General features: G+C 37.5%; 1 protein-coding gene across 3 annotated transcripts in view; it reads right to left on the reverse strand.

Moving 5' to 3' along the window:
• Nucleotides 1-21149, reverse strand: part of CD47 (CD47 molecule) — a 61940-nt gene that overhangs the window by 25416 nt on the left and 15375 nt on the right. For all 3 annotated transcript variants that reach the window (XM_018063270.1, XM_018063189.1, XM_018063239.1), the window contains exon 3: nucleotides 14072-14161. In XM_018063270.1, the coding sequence (XP_017918759.1) occupies nucleotides 14072-14161 (90 nt within the window). The remainder of the gene's footprint in view (nucleotides 1-14071; nucleotides 14162-21149) is intronic.

The following is a 21149-nucleotide window of genomic DNA, read 5'->3' on the forward strand; positions in this document are numbered from 1 at the left end:
TACTACTGCCATTCAAGAGACTCTAGATATACAGTCAGAAGAACTCAGGAAAAGTGAACTTATTGGCATACATGAGGACAATGAGGTGGCTGTGACAAAAATGAAGATGTCCCAGAAGTGACTGGCAAAAAAAAAAAACTTCATATGAAAGCAACTCTTGGAGACCGTTCATGACAATATATGCATAAAGGATAGTTCAAGACATGGAAGTGCTGGGAGCTGATTAGATCTTAGAAAGGAGTATGACAATTCACCAAGGCGTAGACAAGATGCATGCTCTGTATTCAAAGTTATATAACAAGAAAAGGCAAGCATTTTTCCACCTGCTCTTGATAAAATTCACCAATTCTCAATGTTTTTAAGGTTTTAACTTATCATGTACTAAATATTAAATTTACTCTTTTTTCACTTCCTAATACATTTATTATTGACAATAAGAGAGGTTTTAATGTTTTGACAAAAATTTAAAGGTCATGGAACAACAGTAGTTTTGGCATTTATTATAAGATTGCTTTGCAGTTTCAGCTTACATGGTCATGTTTATAGTCCTGCAGTTCTTTGTAAAGCAGGGATTCACTGAAAATAACAAAAGTTCTAAAGAAGAAAAAACAAGAACAAGCAATCGTATCATAAAGAATTTCAACATGTTATCCAGTTCTCAACACGGAGTTAAACATTAATCCTATACAAACTGGATGTCCTGGTGAGAAGCACTTGAAATCATTCATTACACATCTAAATGATGGAAAATACCTGTCATATTGACTCTGAGTAAGGAAGGACAATCCTGAAAATCAGCCAGGAACATAATTGTCAGTGCAGTGGGAAACTGAGTTGGTACAGTTTTCAGAACAAAAACAAAATACCTGAAACAAAATCCTATTAGAGATTCATTACTTCGGCCAGCAAATCTATAATTTGTTAGTCAAAGTAACTCGGTTAGCAGAAGGCTTGGTGTTTGATTCTAGGATTCTCTGAGCAGTTGGTTTACCATAAGATTCTGTTTAGACATTTTTAAGTTAAAGCTGAAGGCAAAGGTATTTCCCTGTGAGAGACCTTTGTGGTTGAAACATGAGCTAGGGCTCACCATATTTGGGAGTCCTTGGCTTGGTTTCCAGAGTTTAGAGGTCTCAAAGCTTCTTTCTCAGTAAGATCAATGGCATCCTGAGACAGAGTTCAAAATACAGTTCTGGTATAAAGAAACTTTCTCCTCAAAGTGAAAGTGTAATCTGATGTCTTTACTGGATGTTTAGCTGATGGAAAGTCTAGGTTTTATTTTGGGTGACCAAAAAGAATGACACACAGAGCTAGATAAACCAGAGAAATCCCCTGTGTACAAGTGATATAAATGAAAGGCTATAAATGATAATCAGGAAAAGTTAAAAGAAACTGAAAATCTAGAAAGGGAAAGACATGGGTCTGAGTCACTATTAATACTGTAGAGGCTGTAAGATTCTGCACTCTAAAAAATGCATAACCAAGCAGCAAGTGCAAAACAAAGGGGTTTTCCTTGGGTGGAATCCCTAGGTCAGAAACAGGATGTCTCCCACAAAGAGTACTGAAAGCATCTAAATAAAAATTGCCACAATTTTTTTTTTAGGTTTATGATCACATTTGTTAAAATATGACCAACAAAAGGGAATTCCCTGGTAGTCTAGTGGTTAGGACTCTGTGCTTTGACTGCCGGGGGCAGGGGTTTAGTCCCTGGTTAGGGAACTAAGATCCCACAAGGCATGGCCAAAAAATAAAAAATAAAAAATGACCAACAGAATAAATATAAAAAAGAATTACCCTCACTAATACAAAAATGAAAATTAAGATGATATTTTTTTCAATCATTAAATTACCAAAGATTTTAGAATTATAATGATGTCAAGTTTGTGAGGTGGAAGATGGGTGTTCTCACCTGCAGCAATAATTGATAAAATGGTGCTGGAAAACATGTTGTCAATATGTATTAATATCATGAGCCTTAAAATACCTTCTCTGCCTTTTCAAGTGTTACATATCTTTAGAACACTTACTTTCATAACATCAAGAAAATTTGGAAACATCCTTAATATCCATCAAGATGAGAGCTAAGTAAATTACGGTACATCCATAAAAGTAGAGCACAGGCAACTATAAAAAGATTTCTGAAAACACAGGAGGAAAATCAGCATTCACAAGTGTATAAGCTACATGAGTCCATTTATGGGTTTTCCTTTTTTAAGAAAAAAAAGACAGAGAAGTGGGAAATTCACCAGAATACCTCAATAGTTTATTTCTAGGCTCTGAGACTCTAGATGATATTTGTCTTTTCTTTACACTTCCTACGTTGCATAAGGTATCCTAAGGTGGTATGTATTACTTTTTTAATTCAGAAAAACAATGGTAAAGCTTATTTTTGTAAAAATATGGCTGATAGTGAACACACTCCTGGTTCAGTCAACTAATGATAACGCCATGATCAGCACAGTTCAATCAATCCAAATGCAACACGTCACACTTCTGTTAAGTGATTTCATGATCTGAGAAAAAGACTATTTCCCACCTAAATCATAAGACATAGGCCTTAACACCTGAGTCTGCCAATAGGGTTAAAGGTGTTCCCTGATGTCAGTGGACAAGGTCTTGATGCTATACTAGTTATTTTCTTAATATAAAAAGCTTACTGAAACTCTAAGAAATTGCCATAAGAATTTCAGACACTGTTTTGAAAGAGTTGTGAAATGTCTTGACAGTTGTCTTTCTTAGCCCTTTCTTTGTCTTTTTTGCTTTTTAGACAAAAGCTGAGAAAAGCTTTGAAATCACAAAATATTTCCAGTGTGCTATACACTGAAAACAGTCTTTAGAATATATAATCAGTCATCTCACTTCTACTTTTATGTATCACTTTAGATACACATGACTGAAAAAAAAAGGAAAGTGAAGTTGCTCAGTCGTGTCCAACTCTGCAACCCCACAGACTGTAGCCTTCCAGGCTCCTTCATCCATGGCATTTTCCAGGCAAGAACACTGGAGTGGGTTACCATTCCCTTCTCCAGGGGATCTTCCTGACCCAGGGATCAAACCTGGGTCTCCCACATTACAAGCAGACTCTTTACCATCTAAGCCACCAGGGAATCCCATAATAGGTAATCTGCTACAATATTTTACTAGCTTTCTTTTTATAAAGGCTGCAGAATAAAATAAGTAAATTAAATCACCCATTAGTCACTTCTTGCCTTATTTTAATGTACTTTTTTCCTTTCCTTTCCTTACTGGCCTTCAATGACTAACTTATTTCACTGTGCTATAAGGAGATGAGAAAGATCTCTTAAAGTTTAAAAGTTTGGACTATCATCTCAGAACTTTACTAATTTAGTAAATTTCCTTTACCAAACTGGTACAGTTGAATATAAATATCAACCAAAATGCAAAATACCATTTTTTAACTACTAATGACAATTCTACATTGCTGATGCTAAATCTGATACAGCAAGATTTGTGACCTGAGAAGTTCAGTCACATGATTATCACAGTAAAATATGATCAAATAACATCACTTTCTATGGCTACTTTCTTAGAGGTTGTAGAACTGTACAGAAAGGATGACAAAATATGGCTTAAATTGGGCTTTTCCAAGCACATGTATTTTCCTGGGAAGTTCAAACTGGAAAAATAAAGAGAGGGAAATAATTAACACTCAAAAGAACAACATCCTTTTTTTTTTTTAAACTGAAGTATAGTTGGCACATTATATTCATTTCAGTGTACAACATAGGGAATCAACATTTACATACACTACAAATTGATCACTGTAAATCTAGTAAACATGTTACCACACAAAGTTAGACTATATTTTCCATGCTGCACATTACACCCCCCATGACTTATTTATTTTCTAACTGAAAGACTGTACTCCTAAATCCCCTTCAGCCATTTTTCCCATTCGCCTCAAATCCCCTCCCTTTTGATGACTACTGTATCTATGAGCCTGTTTCTATTTTGTTTTGTTTGTTCATTTGTTTTGTTTTCTAGATTCCACAGATATTGAAACCATATGGTATCTTTGTTCTTTCTTAAGATTGTATATTCAGAGTCTTTTATGTTTCCATGTAAATTTTAGGATTATTTGTTCCAGTTCTGTAAAAAATGCCACTGATACTTTAATAGAGATTCATTACATCTAAAGATTGCTGTGGGCAATATGGACATTTAAAAATATTAATTCTTTCAATATATAAGCACAGAATATCTTTCCATTTTGTTGCTGTTGCTCAGTCGCTTAGTTGTGTCCAACTCTTTGCAACCCCATGGACTGGCTTCCCTGTCTTTCACTATCTCCCAGAGTTTGCTCAAACTCATGTCCATCGAGTCGGTGATGCCATCCAACCATCTCATCTTCTATTGCTCCCTTCTCCTCCTGCCCTCAATCTTTCCCGGCATCGGGGTCTTTTCAAGTGAGTCAGCTCTTCGCATCAGGTGGCCAAAGTATTGGAGCTCCAGCTTCAGCATTAGTCCTTCCAATGAAAATTCAGGGTTCTGTGTTGCTTTCAATTTCTTTCACCAATGTCTTTGTCTTTAGAGTTTTCTAAATGCATTATCATGTTATCTGTAAATATGACAGTTCTACTTTTTCCTCTTCAATTTGGATGCCTTATATCTTCTTTTCCTGTCTGACTGCTGTGGCAGTCATTCCAATACAATGTTGAATAAAAGTTGTGAGAGTGAGCATCCTGTCTTATTTCTGATCTTAAAGGAAAAGCCTTCAGTTCTTCACTGAATATGATGCTATTCATAGCTGTGGGTTTGTTATACATAGCCTTTATTATGTTGGATATATCCACTTTGTTGAGTGTTTATCATAAATGGATGTTGGATTTTGTCAGCTGTTCTTTCTGCATCAATTGAGATGATCAAATGATTTGTATCTTTCCTCCTACTAATGTGGTGTATCATATTAAATTAATTTGTGGATACTAAACCATCCTTTCATTTCTGGGGTAAATTCCACATGATCAGGGTACATGATCCTTTTAATGTATTGTTGAACTTATTTTGCTACCATTTTGTTAAGGATTTTTGCATCTATGTTCATCAGGGATATTGGCTTGTAATTTTCTTTTCTTCTAGTGTGTTTGTCTGGTTTTAGAATCAGGATAAATCTAGTTTCATAGAACAAGTTTGAGGGTGTTCTCACTTCAATTTTTTGGAAATTTTTTTATAAGGATAGCTAATAACTCTCCTTTAAATGTTAGTAGAGTCACCTGTGAGGCTATCTGCTCCTAGACTTTTGTCTGTTCAGATTTTTTTGCCCTGGTGGCTCAGATGGTAAAAAAAAAAAAAAAAAAAACCTGCCTGCAATGCAGGAGACCCAGGTTCAATCCCTGGATCAAGAAGATCCCCTGGAAAAGGGCATCGCAACCCACTTCAGTATTCCTGCCTGGAGAATCCCATGGACAGAGGAGCCTGGTGAGCTATGGTCCATGGGGTCACAAAGAGTTGGACATGACTGAAACAACTTAGCACACAATACAATTACATTTCTAGTAACTGGACTGTTCAGATTTTCTATTCTTTTTCTTAATTCAGTCTTAGAAGATTGTATGTTTTTAAGAATTTATGTATCTCTTCTAAGTTGTCTAATTTGCTGGTGTATAATTGTTCTTAGTAATCTCTTATGGTCCTTTGTATTCTTGCGGTATAAGCTATAACTTCTCCTCTTTCATTTCTTATTCTATTTGGGTCCTTTCTCTTTTTCTTGATGAGTCTGGCTTAAAGGTTCATAAATTTTATCTTTTAAAAAAACTAGCTCTTAGTTTTACTTATCTTTTTATTGTTTTTAAAGTCTCTTTTTCATTTATTTTTGATCTGATCTTTACTATTTTCTTCTTTCTACTAATTTTGAGCTTTGCTGATTCCTCTTTTCCAGTTCCTTTAGATATAAGGTTATACTGTTTGTGATTTTTCTTACTTCTTGACATATGCCTGTATCACCACAAAATTCCCTCTCAGAACTGCTTTTGCTGCAATGCAAAGATTTTAGGTCATTGGGTTTCCATTTTCATTTGTTCCGAGGTATTTTTAAATTCCTCCTTGATTTCTTTAAGTGACCCAATATTTGTTTAGTAGGAAGTTGTTTAGCCTCCACTTGTTTGTGTTTTTTCCATTTTTCTTCTTGTAATTGATTTCTAGTTTCATACTGTTGTAATAGGAAAAGATGCTCATTATGATTTAAATCTTTTATTTTAATTAATTTATTTATTTTGATGGGGGGCTAATTATTTTACAATATTGTGGCGGTTTTTGTCATATATCAACATGAATCAGCCATGGGTATACATGCGTCCCCACATCCCCTGCCACCTCCCTCCCCACACTATGCCTCTGAGTTGTCCCAGAGCATCAGCTTTGAGTGCCCTGTTTCATACATCAAACTTGCACTGGTCATCTATTTTACACATGGTAATATACATATTTCAATGCTATTCTCTCAAACCATGCCACTCTCAACTTCTCCCACATAGTCCAGAAGTCTGTGCTTTACATCTGTGTCTCTTTTGCTATCTTGCATATAGGATCATTGTTACCATCTCTCTAAATTCCATACATATGTTTTAATATACAGTATTGGTGTTTCTCTTTCTGACTTACTTCACTCTGTATAACAAGCTCCAGTTTCATCCACTTCATTAGAACTGATTCAAATGTGTGTGTGTGTGTTTTTTTTTTTTATAGCTGAGTATTATTCCATTGGGTATATGTACCACAACTTCCTTATCCATTTGTCTGCTGGTGGACATTGAGGTTGTTTCCATGTCCTAGCTACTGTAAACAGTGCTATAGTGAACACTGGGATACAGGTGTCTCTTTCAATTTTGATTTCCTCAGTGTGTATGCCCAGCACTGGGATTGTTGGGTCATATGACAGTTCTATATGCATTTTTTTAAAGAATTTAAACACTGTTCTCCATAGTGGCTGTACTAGTTTGCATTCCCAACAACAGTGTTAGAGGGTTCCCTTTTCTCCACACTCTCTCCAGCATTTATTGTTCATAGACTTTTGATGGCAGCCATTCTGACCGGGATGAGATAGGTACCTCACTGTGGTTTTGATTTGTGTTTTCTAATAATAAGTAATGTTGAGCATCTTTTCATGTGTTTGTTAGCCATCTGTATGTCTTCTTTGGACAAATGTCTGTTTAGTTCTTTGGCCCGCTTTTTGATTGGATTGTTCATTTTTCTGGAACTGAGCTTCATGAGCTGCTTGTATATTTTGGAGATTAATACCTTCTCAGTTGTTTCATTTGCTATTAGTTTCTCCCAATCTGAAGGCTGCCTTTTCACATTGATTATAGTTTCCTTCATTGTGCAAAAGCTTTTAATTAGGTCCCATTTGTTTATTTTTGTTTTTATTTCCATTATTCTGGGAGGTGGGTCATAAAGGATCTTGCTGTGATTTATGTCAGAGTGTTCTACCTATGTTTTCCTCTAAGAGGTTCACAGTTTCTAGTCTTACATTTAGACCTTTAATCCATTTTGTTTATTTTCGTGTATGGTGTTAGAAAGTATTCTAGTTTTATTCTTTTACAGGTGGTTGACCAGTTTTCCCAGCACCACTTGTTAAAGAGATTGTCTTTTCTCCATTGTATCTCTTTGCCTCCTTTGTCAAAGATAAGGAGTCCATAGATGTGTGGATTTATCTCTGGGCTTTCTGTTTTGTTCCAGTGATCAGTATTTCTGTCTTATTGCCAGCCCCATACTATCTTGATGACTGTAGCTTTATAGTGTCGTCTGAAGTCAGGCAGATTGATTCCTCCAGTTCTATTCTTTCTCAAGATTGCTTTGGCTATTCAAGGTCTTTTGTGTTTCCATACAAATTGTGAAATTATTTGTTCTAGTTCCATGAAAAATACCATGGGCAGCTTGATAGGGATTGTGTTGAATCTACAGATTGCTTTGATTGGTGTACTCATTTTCACTACATTGATTCTTCCAATCCACAAAATGGTATATTTCTCCATCTATTTGTGTCATCTTTGATTTATTTCATCAGTGTTTTATAGTTTTCCATATATAGGTCTTTTGTTTCTGTAGGTAAATTTATTCCTAAGTATTTTATTCTTTTTGTTGCAATGGTGAATGGGATTGTTTCCTTAATTTCTGTTTTTTCATTGTTAGTGTATAGGAATGCAAGGGATTTCAGTGTGCTGGTTTTATATATCGCAACTTTACTATATTAATTGATTAGCTCTAGTAAATTTCTGGTGGTATCTTTAGGGTTTTCTATATAGAAAATCATGTCATCTGCAAACAGTGGGAGTTTTACTTCTTCTTTTCCAATCTGGATTCCTTTTATTTCTTTTCCTTCTCTGATTGCTGTGGCTAGGACTTCTAAAACTATGTTGAATAGTAGTGGTGAGAGTGGGTACACTTGTCTGGTTGCTGATTTTAGGGGAAATACTTTCAATTTTTCACCATTGAGGATGTTTGCTGTGGGTGTGTTGCATAAGGCTTTTATTATGTTGAGGTATGTTCCTTCTATGCCTGCTTTCTGGAGGTTTTTTTTTTTTAAAATCATAAATGGGTGTTGACAAAAATGAATTTTTGTCAAAAGTTTTCTCCACATCTATTGAGATAATTATATGGTTTTTATCTTTCAATTTATTAACATGGTGTATCACATTAACTGACTTGTGAATACTGAAGAATCCTTGCATCCCTGGGATAAAGACCACTTGGTCATGATGTATGATCTTTTTAACACACTGTTGGATTCCATTTGCTAGAATTTTGTTGAAGATTTTTGCATCTATGTTCATCAGTGATATTGGCCTGTAGTTTTCTCTTTTTTTGTGGCATCTTTGTCTGCTTTTGGTATTAGAGTGATGGTGGTCTCACAGAATGACTTTGGGAGTTTACCTTTCTCTGCAATTTTCTGGAAGAGTTTGAGTAGGACAGGTGTTAGCTCTTCTCTAAATTTTTGGTAGAGTTCACCTGTGAAGCCATCTGGTCCTGGGCTTTTTTTGTTTGTTGGAAGATTTTTGATTACAGTTTCAATTTCCATGCTTGTGATGGGTCTGTTCAGATTTTCTATTTCTTCCTGGTTAAGTTTTGGAGGGATATACTTTACAAAGAATTTGTCTGTTTCTTCCAAGTTGTCCATTTTATTGGCATATAATTGCTCATAGTAGTCTCTTATGACCTTTTGTATTTCTGTATTGTCTGTTGTGATTTCTCCATTTTCATTTCTAATTTTGCTGATTTGATTCTTCTCCCTTTTTCCCTTAATGAGTATGGCTAATGGTTTGTCTATTTTATTTATCTTCTCAAAGAACCAGCTTTTAGTTTCACTGATTTTTGCTACAGTCTCCTTCATTTCTTTTTCATTTATTTCTGGTCTGATTTTTATGATTTCTTTCTTTCTACTAACTTTGGGGTTCTACTCTTCTTTTTCTAGTTGCTTTAGGTATAAAGTTAGGTTGTCTATTTGATGTTTCTCTTGTTTCTAAGATAGGCTTCTATTGCTATGAATCTCCCTCTGAGCACTGCTTTTATGGAATCCCATAGGTTTTGGGTTGTCATGTTTTCATTTTCACTTGTTTCTATGCATATCTTGATTTCCTTTTTTATTTCTTCCATGGTGATCTGTTGGTTATTCAGAAGCATGTTGTATAGCCTCCGTATGTTTGTGTTTTTAACAGTATTTCTTTTGCTGTCGCTGACATCTAATCTTACTGCATTGTGATCAGAAAAGATGCTTGACATTATTTCAATTTTATAAAATTTGCCAAGGCTAGATATATGACCCAGGATGTGATCTATCTGTTCCACGTGCACTTGAGAAAAGGTTGAAATACATTGTTTTTGGGTGAAATGCAGATATCAATTAGGTTTAACTGGTCCACTGTATCATTTAAAGTTTTGTGTTCCTTGATAATTTTCTATTTGGTTGATCTATCCGTAGGTGTGAGTGGGGTACTAAAGGCCCCCACTATTATTGTGTTGCTGTTAATTTCCCCTCTCATACTTATTAGCATTTGCCTTACATATTGAGTTGCTCCTATGCTGGGTACATATATAATTGTTTTATCTTCTTGGATTGAGCCATTGATCACTATGTACTGTCCTTCTTTGTCTCTTATTATGGTCTTTATTTCAAAGTCTATTTTCTGATATGAGTATTGCTACTCCTGCTTTCTTTTGGTCTCCATTTGCCTAAAATATCTTTTTTCAGCCCTTCACTTTCTGTCTGTATGTGTCCCTAGGTGTGAGGTGGGTCTCTTGTAGACAGCATATACAGGGGTCTTGTTTTTATATCCATTCAGCCTTTCGGAGAAGGCAATGGCAACCCACTCCAGTGCTCTTGCCTGGAGAATCCCATGGATGGAGGAGCATGGTAGGCTGCAGTCCATGGGGTCGCTAAGAGTCAGACACGACTGAGCAACTTCACTTTCACTTTTCACTTTCATGCATTGAAGAAGGAAATGGCAACCCACGCTAGTATTCTTGCCTGGAGAATCCCAGGGACAGAGGAGCCTGTTGGGTGCCATCTATGGGGTCACACAGGGTCGGACACAACTGACGTGACTTAGCAGCAGCCAGTCTTTGTCTTTTGGTTGGGGCATTTAACCCAGTTACATTTAAAGTATTTGTAAGTATGATCCCTTTGCCATTTACTTTGTTGTTTTGTGTTCATTTTTATAAACTTTTTCTGTGTTCCCTGTCCAAAGAAGATCCTTTAGCATTTGTTGAAGAGCTGGTTTGGTGGTGCTGAATTGTCTCAGCTTTTGCTTGTCTGTAAATCTTATAAAATTTATTGAGACTGTTTTGTGGTCCAGCACATTATCTATCTTGGAGCATATTCCCTGTGTACTTGAAAAGAGTGTGTACTCTGTTAGTTTTGAATGGAATATCCTATGTATGTGTGTATGCTCATATATCTGTGTGTGTGTGTGTGTGTGTGTGTGTGCAGTCATATATGTGTGTGTGTGTGTGTATCTGTTCAGTTCAGTTCAGTCACTCAGTCGTGTCTGACTCTTTGTGACCCCATGAATCACAGCACGCCAGGCCTCTCTGTCCATCACCAACTCCCAGAGTTCACTCAAACTCATGTCTGTCGAGTCGGTGATGCTATCCAGCCATCTCATCCTCTGCCGTCTCCTTCTTCTCCTGCCCCCAATTCCTCCCAGCATCAGAGTCTTTTCCAATGAGTCAACTCTTCATGTGAGGTGGCCAAAGTATTGGAGTTTCAGCTTCAGCATCAGTCCTTCCAATGAACACCCAGGACTGATCTCCTTTAGGATGGACTGGTTGGATCTCCTTGCAGTCCAAGGGACTCTCAAGAGTCATCTGTATGTATATATAAATTACATCAAGCCTGACAAGTAATTTTCTGTGCAGATGATCTATTCACTGATGTAAGTGGAGTATCAAAGTAACCAAGTACTGTATTACTGTCAATTTTCCTATTATTTGTTAATACTTGCTTTATATACATTAGGTGCTCCTTTGTTGGATACATAAATACTTTTGAATGTTATATCCTCTTCTTGGATTGAGCCCTTTATCCTTATGTAACACCTTTTCTTTTTTGTCTTCTATTAAAGTCTTTGTTTTAAACTCTGTTTTGGTTGATGTGAGTACAGCTATTCAGCTTCCTTTTTGTTTCCATTTGCATCAAACATATTTTCCCAGCCTTTCATTTCCAGACCATGTATGTCTTTGGGTTTGAAGTGAGTCTTTTGTAGGCAGCACATAGATGGGTCTTGTTTTTGTGTCCAATCTGCCATCCTGTGTCTCTTGGTTAGAACATTTAATCCATTTACATCTAAAGTGATTACTGATAGGAATGCACTTTTATTGCCATTTTGTTAATTATTTTCTGGTTGCTTTTGTAGTTCTTTTCTGTTTCTTTCTTCTTTTAGTTTCTTTCCTCATGGTTTGATGATTTTTAGCTTTGTGTTTGGGCTCCTTCTCCTTTACTTTTTGTGTATATATTATAGGCTTTTGGTTTGTGGTTATCACGAAGTTTACATATATGGATCTATCAGCAGATTGAAGTTCAAACACATTCTGAAACTGTTTTTACTCCTCCCTACTCTCAAACCATATTTTATGTTTTTGATGCCATATTTATATCTTTCTATTCTGTACACACAAATAACACTCACTGTATATAGTTACATTTGATTTTATAATCATTTTACAAAAATTATTTTTTGTCATTTAACCTTCACTTTTTAAGTGACAATCCTTTGCCACTTGGAGGATGACTGAGGACAAGATAGATGATGGCATCACTGACTCGGGCATGAGTTTGAGCAAGTTCCAGGAGATGGTGATGGACAGGGAAGCCTGGTGTGCTGCAGTCCATGGGATCACAAAGAGATGGACATGATTGAAAGACTCAACTGACTGTACTTTTGACTTCAGTTATTGTATTCTTCAGTTCTGATGGATTCTTTTCTTCTATACTCTAACTCCTTGTTGAAGTTGTCACTGTTTTCATCCATTCTTCTCCAGTCTAGTAAGCATCTTTATGATGATTACCTTAAATACTTTATCAGGCAAATTGCTTATTTGTTTCATTTAGCTCTTTTTCTGAGAGTTTCTCTTGTTTTTTCATTTGAAACATATTCCTCTGTCTCCTCATATTGCCTAATTCTCTGTGTTTATTTCTAGATATTAGGTAGGTCCATTACATCTCCTAATCTTAGATAAGTGGCCTTATGTGGGAGATGTCTTATGGAGCCCAGCATCAAGGTTCTCTACGGCCACCAGAGCCAGATGCACCAGAAGTATCTCCTACGTAAGCTCTTCTATTGTGGTGAGGCTGACTCCTGCAGGGACACTGGTAGGCACAATAGACTTCCCAACACTGCTGGCTGAGCAACCTGTCAGTCTATAACTATTATAAGTCTCATGACTGCTGGTGGGATGTGCCAGCCCCAGGTGCTAATATGTGAGAGAGACAATTCCAACATGGTGCCCACCAGGTCAGGCATCAAGAGTGATAGTACAAGATCACAAAAATGGCTGCCACCAGCATCTCAGTTCTGGGGGGAATCCCAGCTGCCTATTGTCTTCTAGCAAGGCTCTCCATGAAAAGTCACTGGGTCTGACCCAGACAGCTGTCAAGTGCTGCCTCTGTGCTGGGACCTGAAGCAAGTATGCTTTTGGACACACCCTTTAAGAGCAAAGTCTTGGTATACCACAGTCTTCTGGTTCTCCCAAACCTAAGTCCCACCGGTATTCAAGGTCAGATACTTTGGGCACTTGAACTGCACTGTTCTTGCCTGGAAAGTTTTATGGACAGAGAAGCCTGGTGGGCTACAGTCCATGGGGTCACAAAGAGTTGGACATGACCGAATGCATGTGTGTGTGTGCACACATGCACGTGCGCGCGCGCACACACACACACACACATACTTGGTTTAGGACCTCCAGGATGGGGAGCCAGATGTGGAGCTTGACCCCTCTGGGAGGATCTCCACTGCTGTGATTTTCCTCCCACTTAAGGACCCCAAGTGTGGGTTCTGACCAGACCACATCTCTGCCCCTCCTACTCATCTGGTTGTGTTTTCCTCTTTACAGTTGTAGAATATGTTGTCTATCAGTCTTTGGGTCATTCTCAGAGACAGATGCTCTGAAAACAGTTGTATTATAACGTTGATGTGCCAGGGGAGGTTGTAAGCTCAGGGTGTTCATATGCTGCCACCTTGATTTCTTCTTCTACAAAATCCTATCTTATCACCAATGTAGCCTGTAACCATATCTTTACCAAAGAAAATAATATATGTATAAATGTTCTGTAAACATTAAAACCAGCTGAGTCAAAGGTACTGTTATTTTCAGGATTCACAATGTTAATTCTTAAGAAGTTAAAAAATGAAGACCTTTGGTGGAATTAAAAGTGATCCAAAGTAAACTATGAAGGACAATATAGACTTCAAGGAGAATATTAATATTTATTGTACATTCTTACTTATCATAATATCATACTTGCTAATACAGTTTGGCTAAATTAAAATTTTGCCAACACTGCCTCCCAGAAATAACAATTTAACCACTAAGACATAAATGAAAAATAGAAATAAATACTTACTCACAATACCAAACTGTCCCCAGAACAGAAGTATAGCCAAAACTGGGAAAATAACAATGAGGATATTTTCATTTGGGGAAAACCATGAAACTGGGAAGAAAGAAAACAAAAATCACAATTAACACTTACTATAATCACTTTAACTCCTAACTGTGATTAGTCAACAATATATATTATTGTGGAGATGGAAAATAAAAATAATTGAACTAAAAGTTCAGCTTTAAAATAAACAAACTACACATATAATTTACTTACACAACAAATTTTACTTATGAAACAGAAAACTATTTATGTAAGTGCTTTTCACCACATTTTCCCTAACCTATGACTTCTAGAAGGAAGTATAATGGCACAGGAATTTAAAACAAGGTTCTACAGCCACAGTGTCTGGCTTTGAAACTCAATGCTAATTTACAGTCTCTGTGACCTTGAACAAAGTCTTAACCCCTCTTGTTCTTCAGCGTCCTCATTGTTACACTGGACTATTACACTGTCACATTGTTATACTAGACTGTTGTGGCTGTTACACTGTTACACTGTTGGACTATTAGACTGTTACTGTTGGACTGTTACACTGTTACATTGTTACACTGGACTATTGTGACTTAACAAAGTTAATACATAAAAAACCTTGGCACTTATCAAGTGCTCAGTAAACATTAACTACAATTATAATTATGCACTCCAACAATGAATACCTGTTAGGTGTCATTGCCAAGAATTTATCTTAAGCCAACAGTGACGCCTTTCTGTAAAGACTGATTCAGGGTATCAAAGTGAGGAAGCTGTACTCTGGGGTACCTTCACCTTACTCTGACTAAAACCAAGACAGTTATGAGCCCTAACTTTTCTCAAACTTACTCTAGATTAGAAGATGCATTTATGAATAATTAGGCCTCAAATGATTGTTTATGTGTAAAGTAACATAAGGGGCTTTAGGTATTAAGTGAAGGGAAGTGAAAGTCACTCAGTCATGTCTGACTCTTTGCAACCCCATGGACTCTACAGTCCATGGAATTCTCCAGGCCAGAATACTGGAGTGGGTAGTCTTTCCCTTCTCCAGGGGATTTTCCCAACCCACTGATCAAACCCAGGTCTCCCGCATTGCAGACGGATTCTTTACCAGCTGAGCCACAAAAGAAGCTCAAGAATACCGAAGTGGGTTAGCCTATCCCTTCTTCAGCAGATCATCCTGACCCAGGAGTCTAACATGGGTCTCCTGCATTGCAGACGGATTCTTTACCAGCTGAGCCACAAGGGAAGCCCAAGAATACCGGAGTGGGTTGGCCTATCCCTTCTCCAGGGGATCTTCCCAACCCAGGAGTTGAACATGGGTCTCCTGCATTGTAGTGGATTCTTTACCAACTAAGCTACTAAGGAAGCTTCTATTAAGTGTGCAAAGAGCCGACCCATTAAAAAAGATCCTGATGCTGGGAAAGATTAAGACAAAAGAAGAGGATGGCAGAGGATGAGATGGTTAGACAGCATTACCGACTCAATGGACATGAACTTGAGCAAACTCTGAGAGACAGTGGAAGACAGGGAAGCCTGGCCTGCTGCAGTCCATGGGATCACAAAGAATTGGATACTACTTGGTGACTGAATGACAACAACAATTAAGTGTGTTACAAGTTATCTAGAGAATGATGTTATAAAATGATACATTCTATATAAAAGAAATTGTGAAGTTAAGTCTTCAAAGAAGGTTTGTTGAGACCTTTTAAAAAATTAAGTTTAGTTGCATCTTATTAAATTTTAAGACCATAATTTTACCTGTGAAATTTCTTCTCTAACAACAAAGCAAAGTAAATGCACTGAAAGTGTTTCCAAGTTTGTCTGTATACAGGGAAATGCTAATTTTATCCAAAGCAAGCACTCACGTTCTTCTAAAATTAACTCTTTCAAATCTTCCACTGTTCTGCCTCTTTATCAGCATGTAAGGAAACTATTTGGCTTTCATACAGTAATGCTAACTATGCATTTCCCACATTAGCTTATAATGTTAAGCTCTGGCAGATGTTAATAATCCACAGAATATAATAATGTTATAAACTCTATCTCATAGATATTTGCTTTCCATAATCTAACATTTTGCCCTACACATGCAGAGACTCAATTGGTTTGTTGCTGAAGGTCCCAACAGTCAAAAAATAGTGAGTGAATGAAAGACAGATTTTTTGGGGTGAGGGGTGGATGCTCTCATGGTTGCAGGTCTCTACCAAGAGACAGATGTCTTCTGAATTAATACCTTAATTTCCAACAATGACTGAGCATCTTCCTTTACCAAGGAAAATCCATTTCAATTCAGTCTAAAATCCTACCAAGAGAAACCTTTATGAATTATCCCTAGGTTTTCACATTTAAATGCCCAAAGGATTTGGTAGAAGCTCTATGATTTAATGATTATTCTTAATTGACTTATTTTTCTCTACTTCCTTTATTATTTTGTTTTGAGTTGTGTATATCATTAACTCACCAAATCCTCACAATTAATTAACCCCTCCTTATCATATAGGAAACTGAGGCCCAGATAATTAAGCAACTGACTTCTGACACAAGTTCCCCCTACTCCTTCACCAAACCTACCCTCTCAGTTTCCCCATTTCAGTAGTGGTGACCCCATTTCTCCAGTTGCTCAAGCTAAAAGCCTTGGAATCATCCTTGACTCCATGGTTTCTCTCATACCCTACTTCTGGTCTGACAGTAAATCCTGTGGTTGCTGCTTTCAAGACACAGCCAGTATTTGATCTCACGTTCAAGATGGGCTGAGAAGGAAATGTTATAACAGGCCTCCCTGCCTACACAACAGAACGATATTCAACATTCTTGGCATTCATTAACAGAAATCTACCAGTGAAAATAAGAAGGATGTTTGACCTGGTCTGACCGCTCGTTTTTCATTTATCACACAATCATTTATTAAAAGCCCACCATGGGCAGGGTGGGCTTCCCCAGCAGTGCAGTGGTAAGCAACCTGCCTGTAATGCAGGAGACAAAGGAGACGCGGTTCAGTTCCTTGACTGGGAAGGCCTCCTGGAGAAGGGAACGGCAACCCACTCCAGCATTCTTGCCAGGAAAATCCCATGGAGGGAGGAGTCTGCCAGGCTACAGTCCATATTGTCACAAAGAGCTGGACACAACTGAGCAACTGAGAATGCAGGCATGGATAGAATTTCTTCCAGGTATCTGCGATTCAGCATTGAACAAACTAGGGGGAGCCATAGACTTGAGGAGGGGGAGGGGCTGACGGATAAGACTCTGTGGGTAGTAAGGAAAGGCCTTTGGGGAGAGGAATTGGCCCCAAACCTTGGACTGGAAATAGCCTGCCATTTCCAGACAGGGGAGAAGATACACCAAAGGGAATAGCAAGTTTGAGCAACTAAATGATGGCCAGTGTGACTAAAATTTAATGATACACAATGAGACGGGAAGAGTTTGCTGGGATTAACATCATGCTGGGTCTTATTAGCTTGTTAAGGAAGTTTGGATTTTATTCTACAAGCAATGAAAAGTTATTGGAAATCCTCAAACAGGGGAGAAAAATGATTTACTTAAAATCTTCCTTGGTAGAGGAAAGGAAAGTAGCTAGAATGGGGATGCTGAAACTAAGAGCAATGATTGAAGGAACTGGGGATTTTTACCTTAGAGAAGAAGAAACTTGGGTGAGAAATACCACAGCCCTCCTAGTGAGTGAGAAATTGTAGGGTTGCAAGCTTTAGTTTGACTTTAGGAAGAATTAGAACTGCCTAATAATAGACTAAAATCCTTTGGGAAGTAACAGCCTCCTCATGTCAAACATTTACGTAAAAAGTCTGAATGACCAACTCCTTAGGGTGTGATAGAAGGAAATCATGAATTAGATGGGGAAACAGATTAGATGACTAACAGCTGACCCTACACCTCTAGGCAGAAATATGTGTAAGAGCTATTTCAAAGATGGGGGTAGGATTATGAATAAATAACATTATTGACTAAGTGATTCTTAACTGAAACTTATCAAAACCACCTGGGGTTTATCCAAACATCACATACTCTCCAGGGCTTCCTTCATAGCTCAGTTGGTAAAGAATCTGCCTGCAATGCAGGAGACTCCGGTTCCATTTCTGGGTTGGGAAGATCGCTGGAGAAGGGATAGGCTACCCACTCCAGTATTCTTGGGCCTCCCTTGTGGCTCAGCTGGTAAAGAATCCACCTACACTGCAGGAGACCTGGGTTTGATCCCTGGGTTGGGAAGATCCCCTGGAGAAGGAAAAGGCTACCCATTCCAGTATTCTGGCCTGGAGAATTCCATGGGCTATACAGTCCATGGGGTTGCAAAAGAGTTGGATGCAACTTAGTGACTAAACAACAACTCCTTCAAATATATACAAGGTACACATCCATGCACAAAGAACATATTTCCATAAAAGAAGATCACAATGAAATTTCTAACAATAAAATTCAAGCTACATTTTTACTGATGCTTTAGGATTGTGAAGGGTTTTTTTTGATGTATTGACTTGGCTAAGATATAATCCCTAGTTATTTAATCAAAGCCAGAATTCTAAGGTGGTTCCCAAACCCTGCCCCCTGCAAGCCTTTCTTTTTTTAACTCCTTCCCCTTAAGGGAGGGATGGGCCTGTGAACATGATGGATTTCATTCCCATGATTATGTTGTGTCACATGGCAAAAGGGATTGTGCTGACTGTAAACTAAGGTCCCCAATCAGCTGACTTTGAAAAAGAGTGATTATTCTTGAGGGAGAGGAGGCAAACCTAATTAAGACCTTAAAAGGATCTGGGATTGTTCTAGCCAAAAAAAAAAAAAAAAAAAAACCAACATGTGCAAAGGAATCAACAAGAAGAAGATTATTCTTAGCTGACTTTAAATATGCAAGAGGTTCTGGAACAAGAATGGAGCAACCTCTAGGAACTAAGAGAAGCCCTCATCAGACATCTAGCAAAGAAACAGGGACCTCAGTTCTACAACCATAAGGAAAGTAATTTTGCCACAACCATGTGGTTCTGATGAGACCCTGAGCTTCTGATGAGAACACAGCCTGCAAACCTCTTGATTTTAGCCTCATAAGACTGAATGGAGAACCTAGTTATACCATGACCACAACTGTGATCTACAAAGTGGTGAGCTAATAAATGAATGCAGTTTAAAGCTGCTGCATTTGTGGTTGTTTGCACATGCACTAGAAAACCAACACAAGGGTCTCAAAATGCCTTCATGTCAACATTAGGAACATAACATATTTCATGTTGGTAATAACGGAAATGGCAACTTTTCTAAACTTGAATAGACCTTTTAAAACAAAACCCTAAGAGCTTACTCAGAAAAAAGTAAAAATTTAAGCTTCTAAGTTTTTGAATCACTATACTATAAATACAGATAAGAATAACACATTGTATAACTATTTTTATTTACATTTAATAATTTGGTTGTTTACAAGATGTTTTCATAGCAACCATATACAGTGGTAGTAAACATACTGGTTTTAAAGAAAGACAAAACTAGGTTAAAATCCTGGCTACGACACTGATTTTGAACAAGTACTCTAAATCTCTCTTACTTCATGTGTTAAATAACAAGACTGATAACTAACTCCCAGAGTTCTTAAATTAAAGACACAATAAACATAAACTACTTGGTATGTGCCCTTATAAATGTAAGATTATTTTACCATGGTACTGTACTATCACTTCCCTGAAATCAAGGATTATGCCTTAGTCATCACTGAATCCACTGTGCCCAGGACACTGCCCAGCATGTGTTAAATAGTAAGACTGATAACTAACTCCCAGAGTTCTTAAATTAAAGACACAATAAACATAAACTAGTTGGTATGTGCCCTTATAAATATAAGATTATTTTACCATGATACTGTACTATCACTTCCCTGAAATCAGGGATTATGCCTTAGTCATCACTGAATCCACTGTGCCCAGGATACTGCCCAGCACATAGTGGTTGCTCAGTAAATCTCTGGTTAAGTAAGCAAGACATTTTGAGCAAGACTTTGATGAAATGGTCCGCATTTAGCGGGTAAAAACAGAGGGCCTGACAGGTTGACTTTCTTATCCAAATTTTCTTAAACTAGAAAATAAAAATGTATGTAAAAAGCTTTCTAAATTCAAGTCCTGCGCTCTGTCCATGGTACCATACTATATATAGGCACCAGAGGTATATAAAACCTCTCTATATAAAAGATTATATATATATTTGACAGTATCTCTAAAATACTGCACTTAAAAGAATGGCACAAAGAATGGCCTTTAGTTCACATTCTACTAAGTATAATAATTCTCTATGACACAATTTCAGTTCCTCATCTATGTCTAAAAAATTGGTTTCTATTGCCTAAATCCCCAATGTCCATATGATGGGCAAGTTCCATTATCACAATACATTTGTATTTCCACTGTAACAGTCCTGCTCCAATTAACTTTTTGTTGGAAGAAGGTTCTTTTTCTCCCCCTCCTCCCCCAGTAAAAAATGGATGCAAAACAATGATATGACAACAGCAGATGCTAGCAAGGATGTGAAGAAATGGGATCATTCATATGCTGCTGATGGGGATGTCAAATGGACCAACCACTCTGGAAAACAGTTCGACAGTTCCCTTACAAACTAAGCATACACATGCAGACAGCCAAATAATCTGTCCTTACTCAGAGAGGTGAACACTGTGTCCACCTAGAAAACCTCTACATGATTAATTCACTGCAACTCCAACTGTAATAGCCAAAAACTGGAAACACTCAAGACGTCCTAAAACAGGCGAACAGTTAAACAAGCTGTCATATGCCCATACCATGGAATATTACTCAGCCAAAAAACACAGAGAGAGAACAAACTGATGCAGGCAACAACTTGGTTAGATCTCAAGGGCACTGTGCTGATCGAAAAGAGCCAGTCTCAAAAGATTACACACTGTATGATTCCATTTACATAACAGCGCTAAAATGACAAAACTATGGACAAGGGGAACAAATTAGTACTTGCCAGGTTAGCATGAGGGAGAACTTTGTGCTAATGAAATAGTTATATCCTGATTGCAGTGGTAGTTACACAAATATACATATCACAAAAT

Source organism: Capra hircus, chromosome 1, assembly GCF_001704415.2.
Source record: "Capra hircus breed San Clemente chromosome 1, ASM170441v1, whole genome shotgun sequence".
Taxonomy (NCBI): Eukaryota; Metazoa; Chordata; class Mammalia; order Artiodactyla; family Bovidae; genus Capra; species Capra hircus.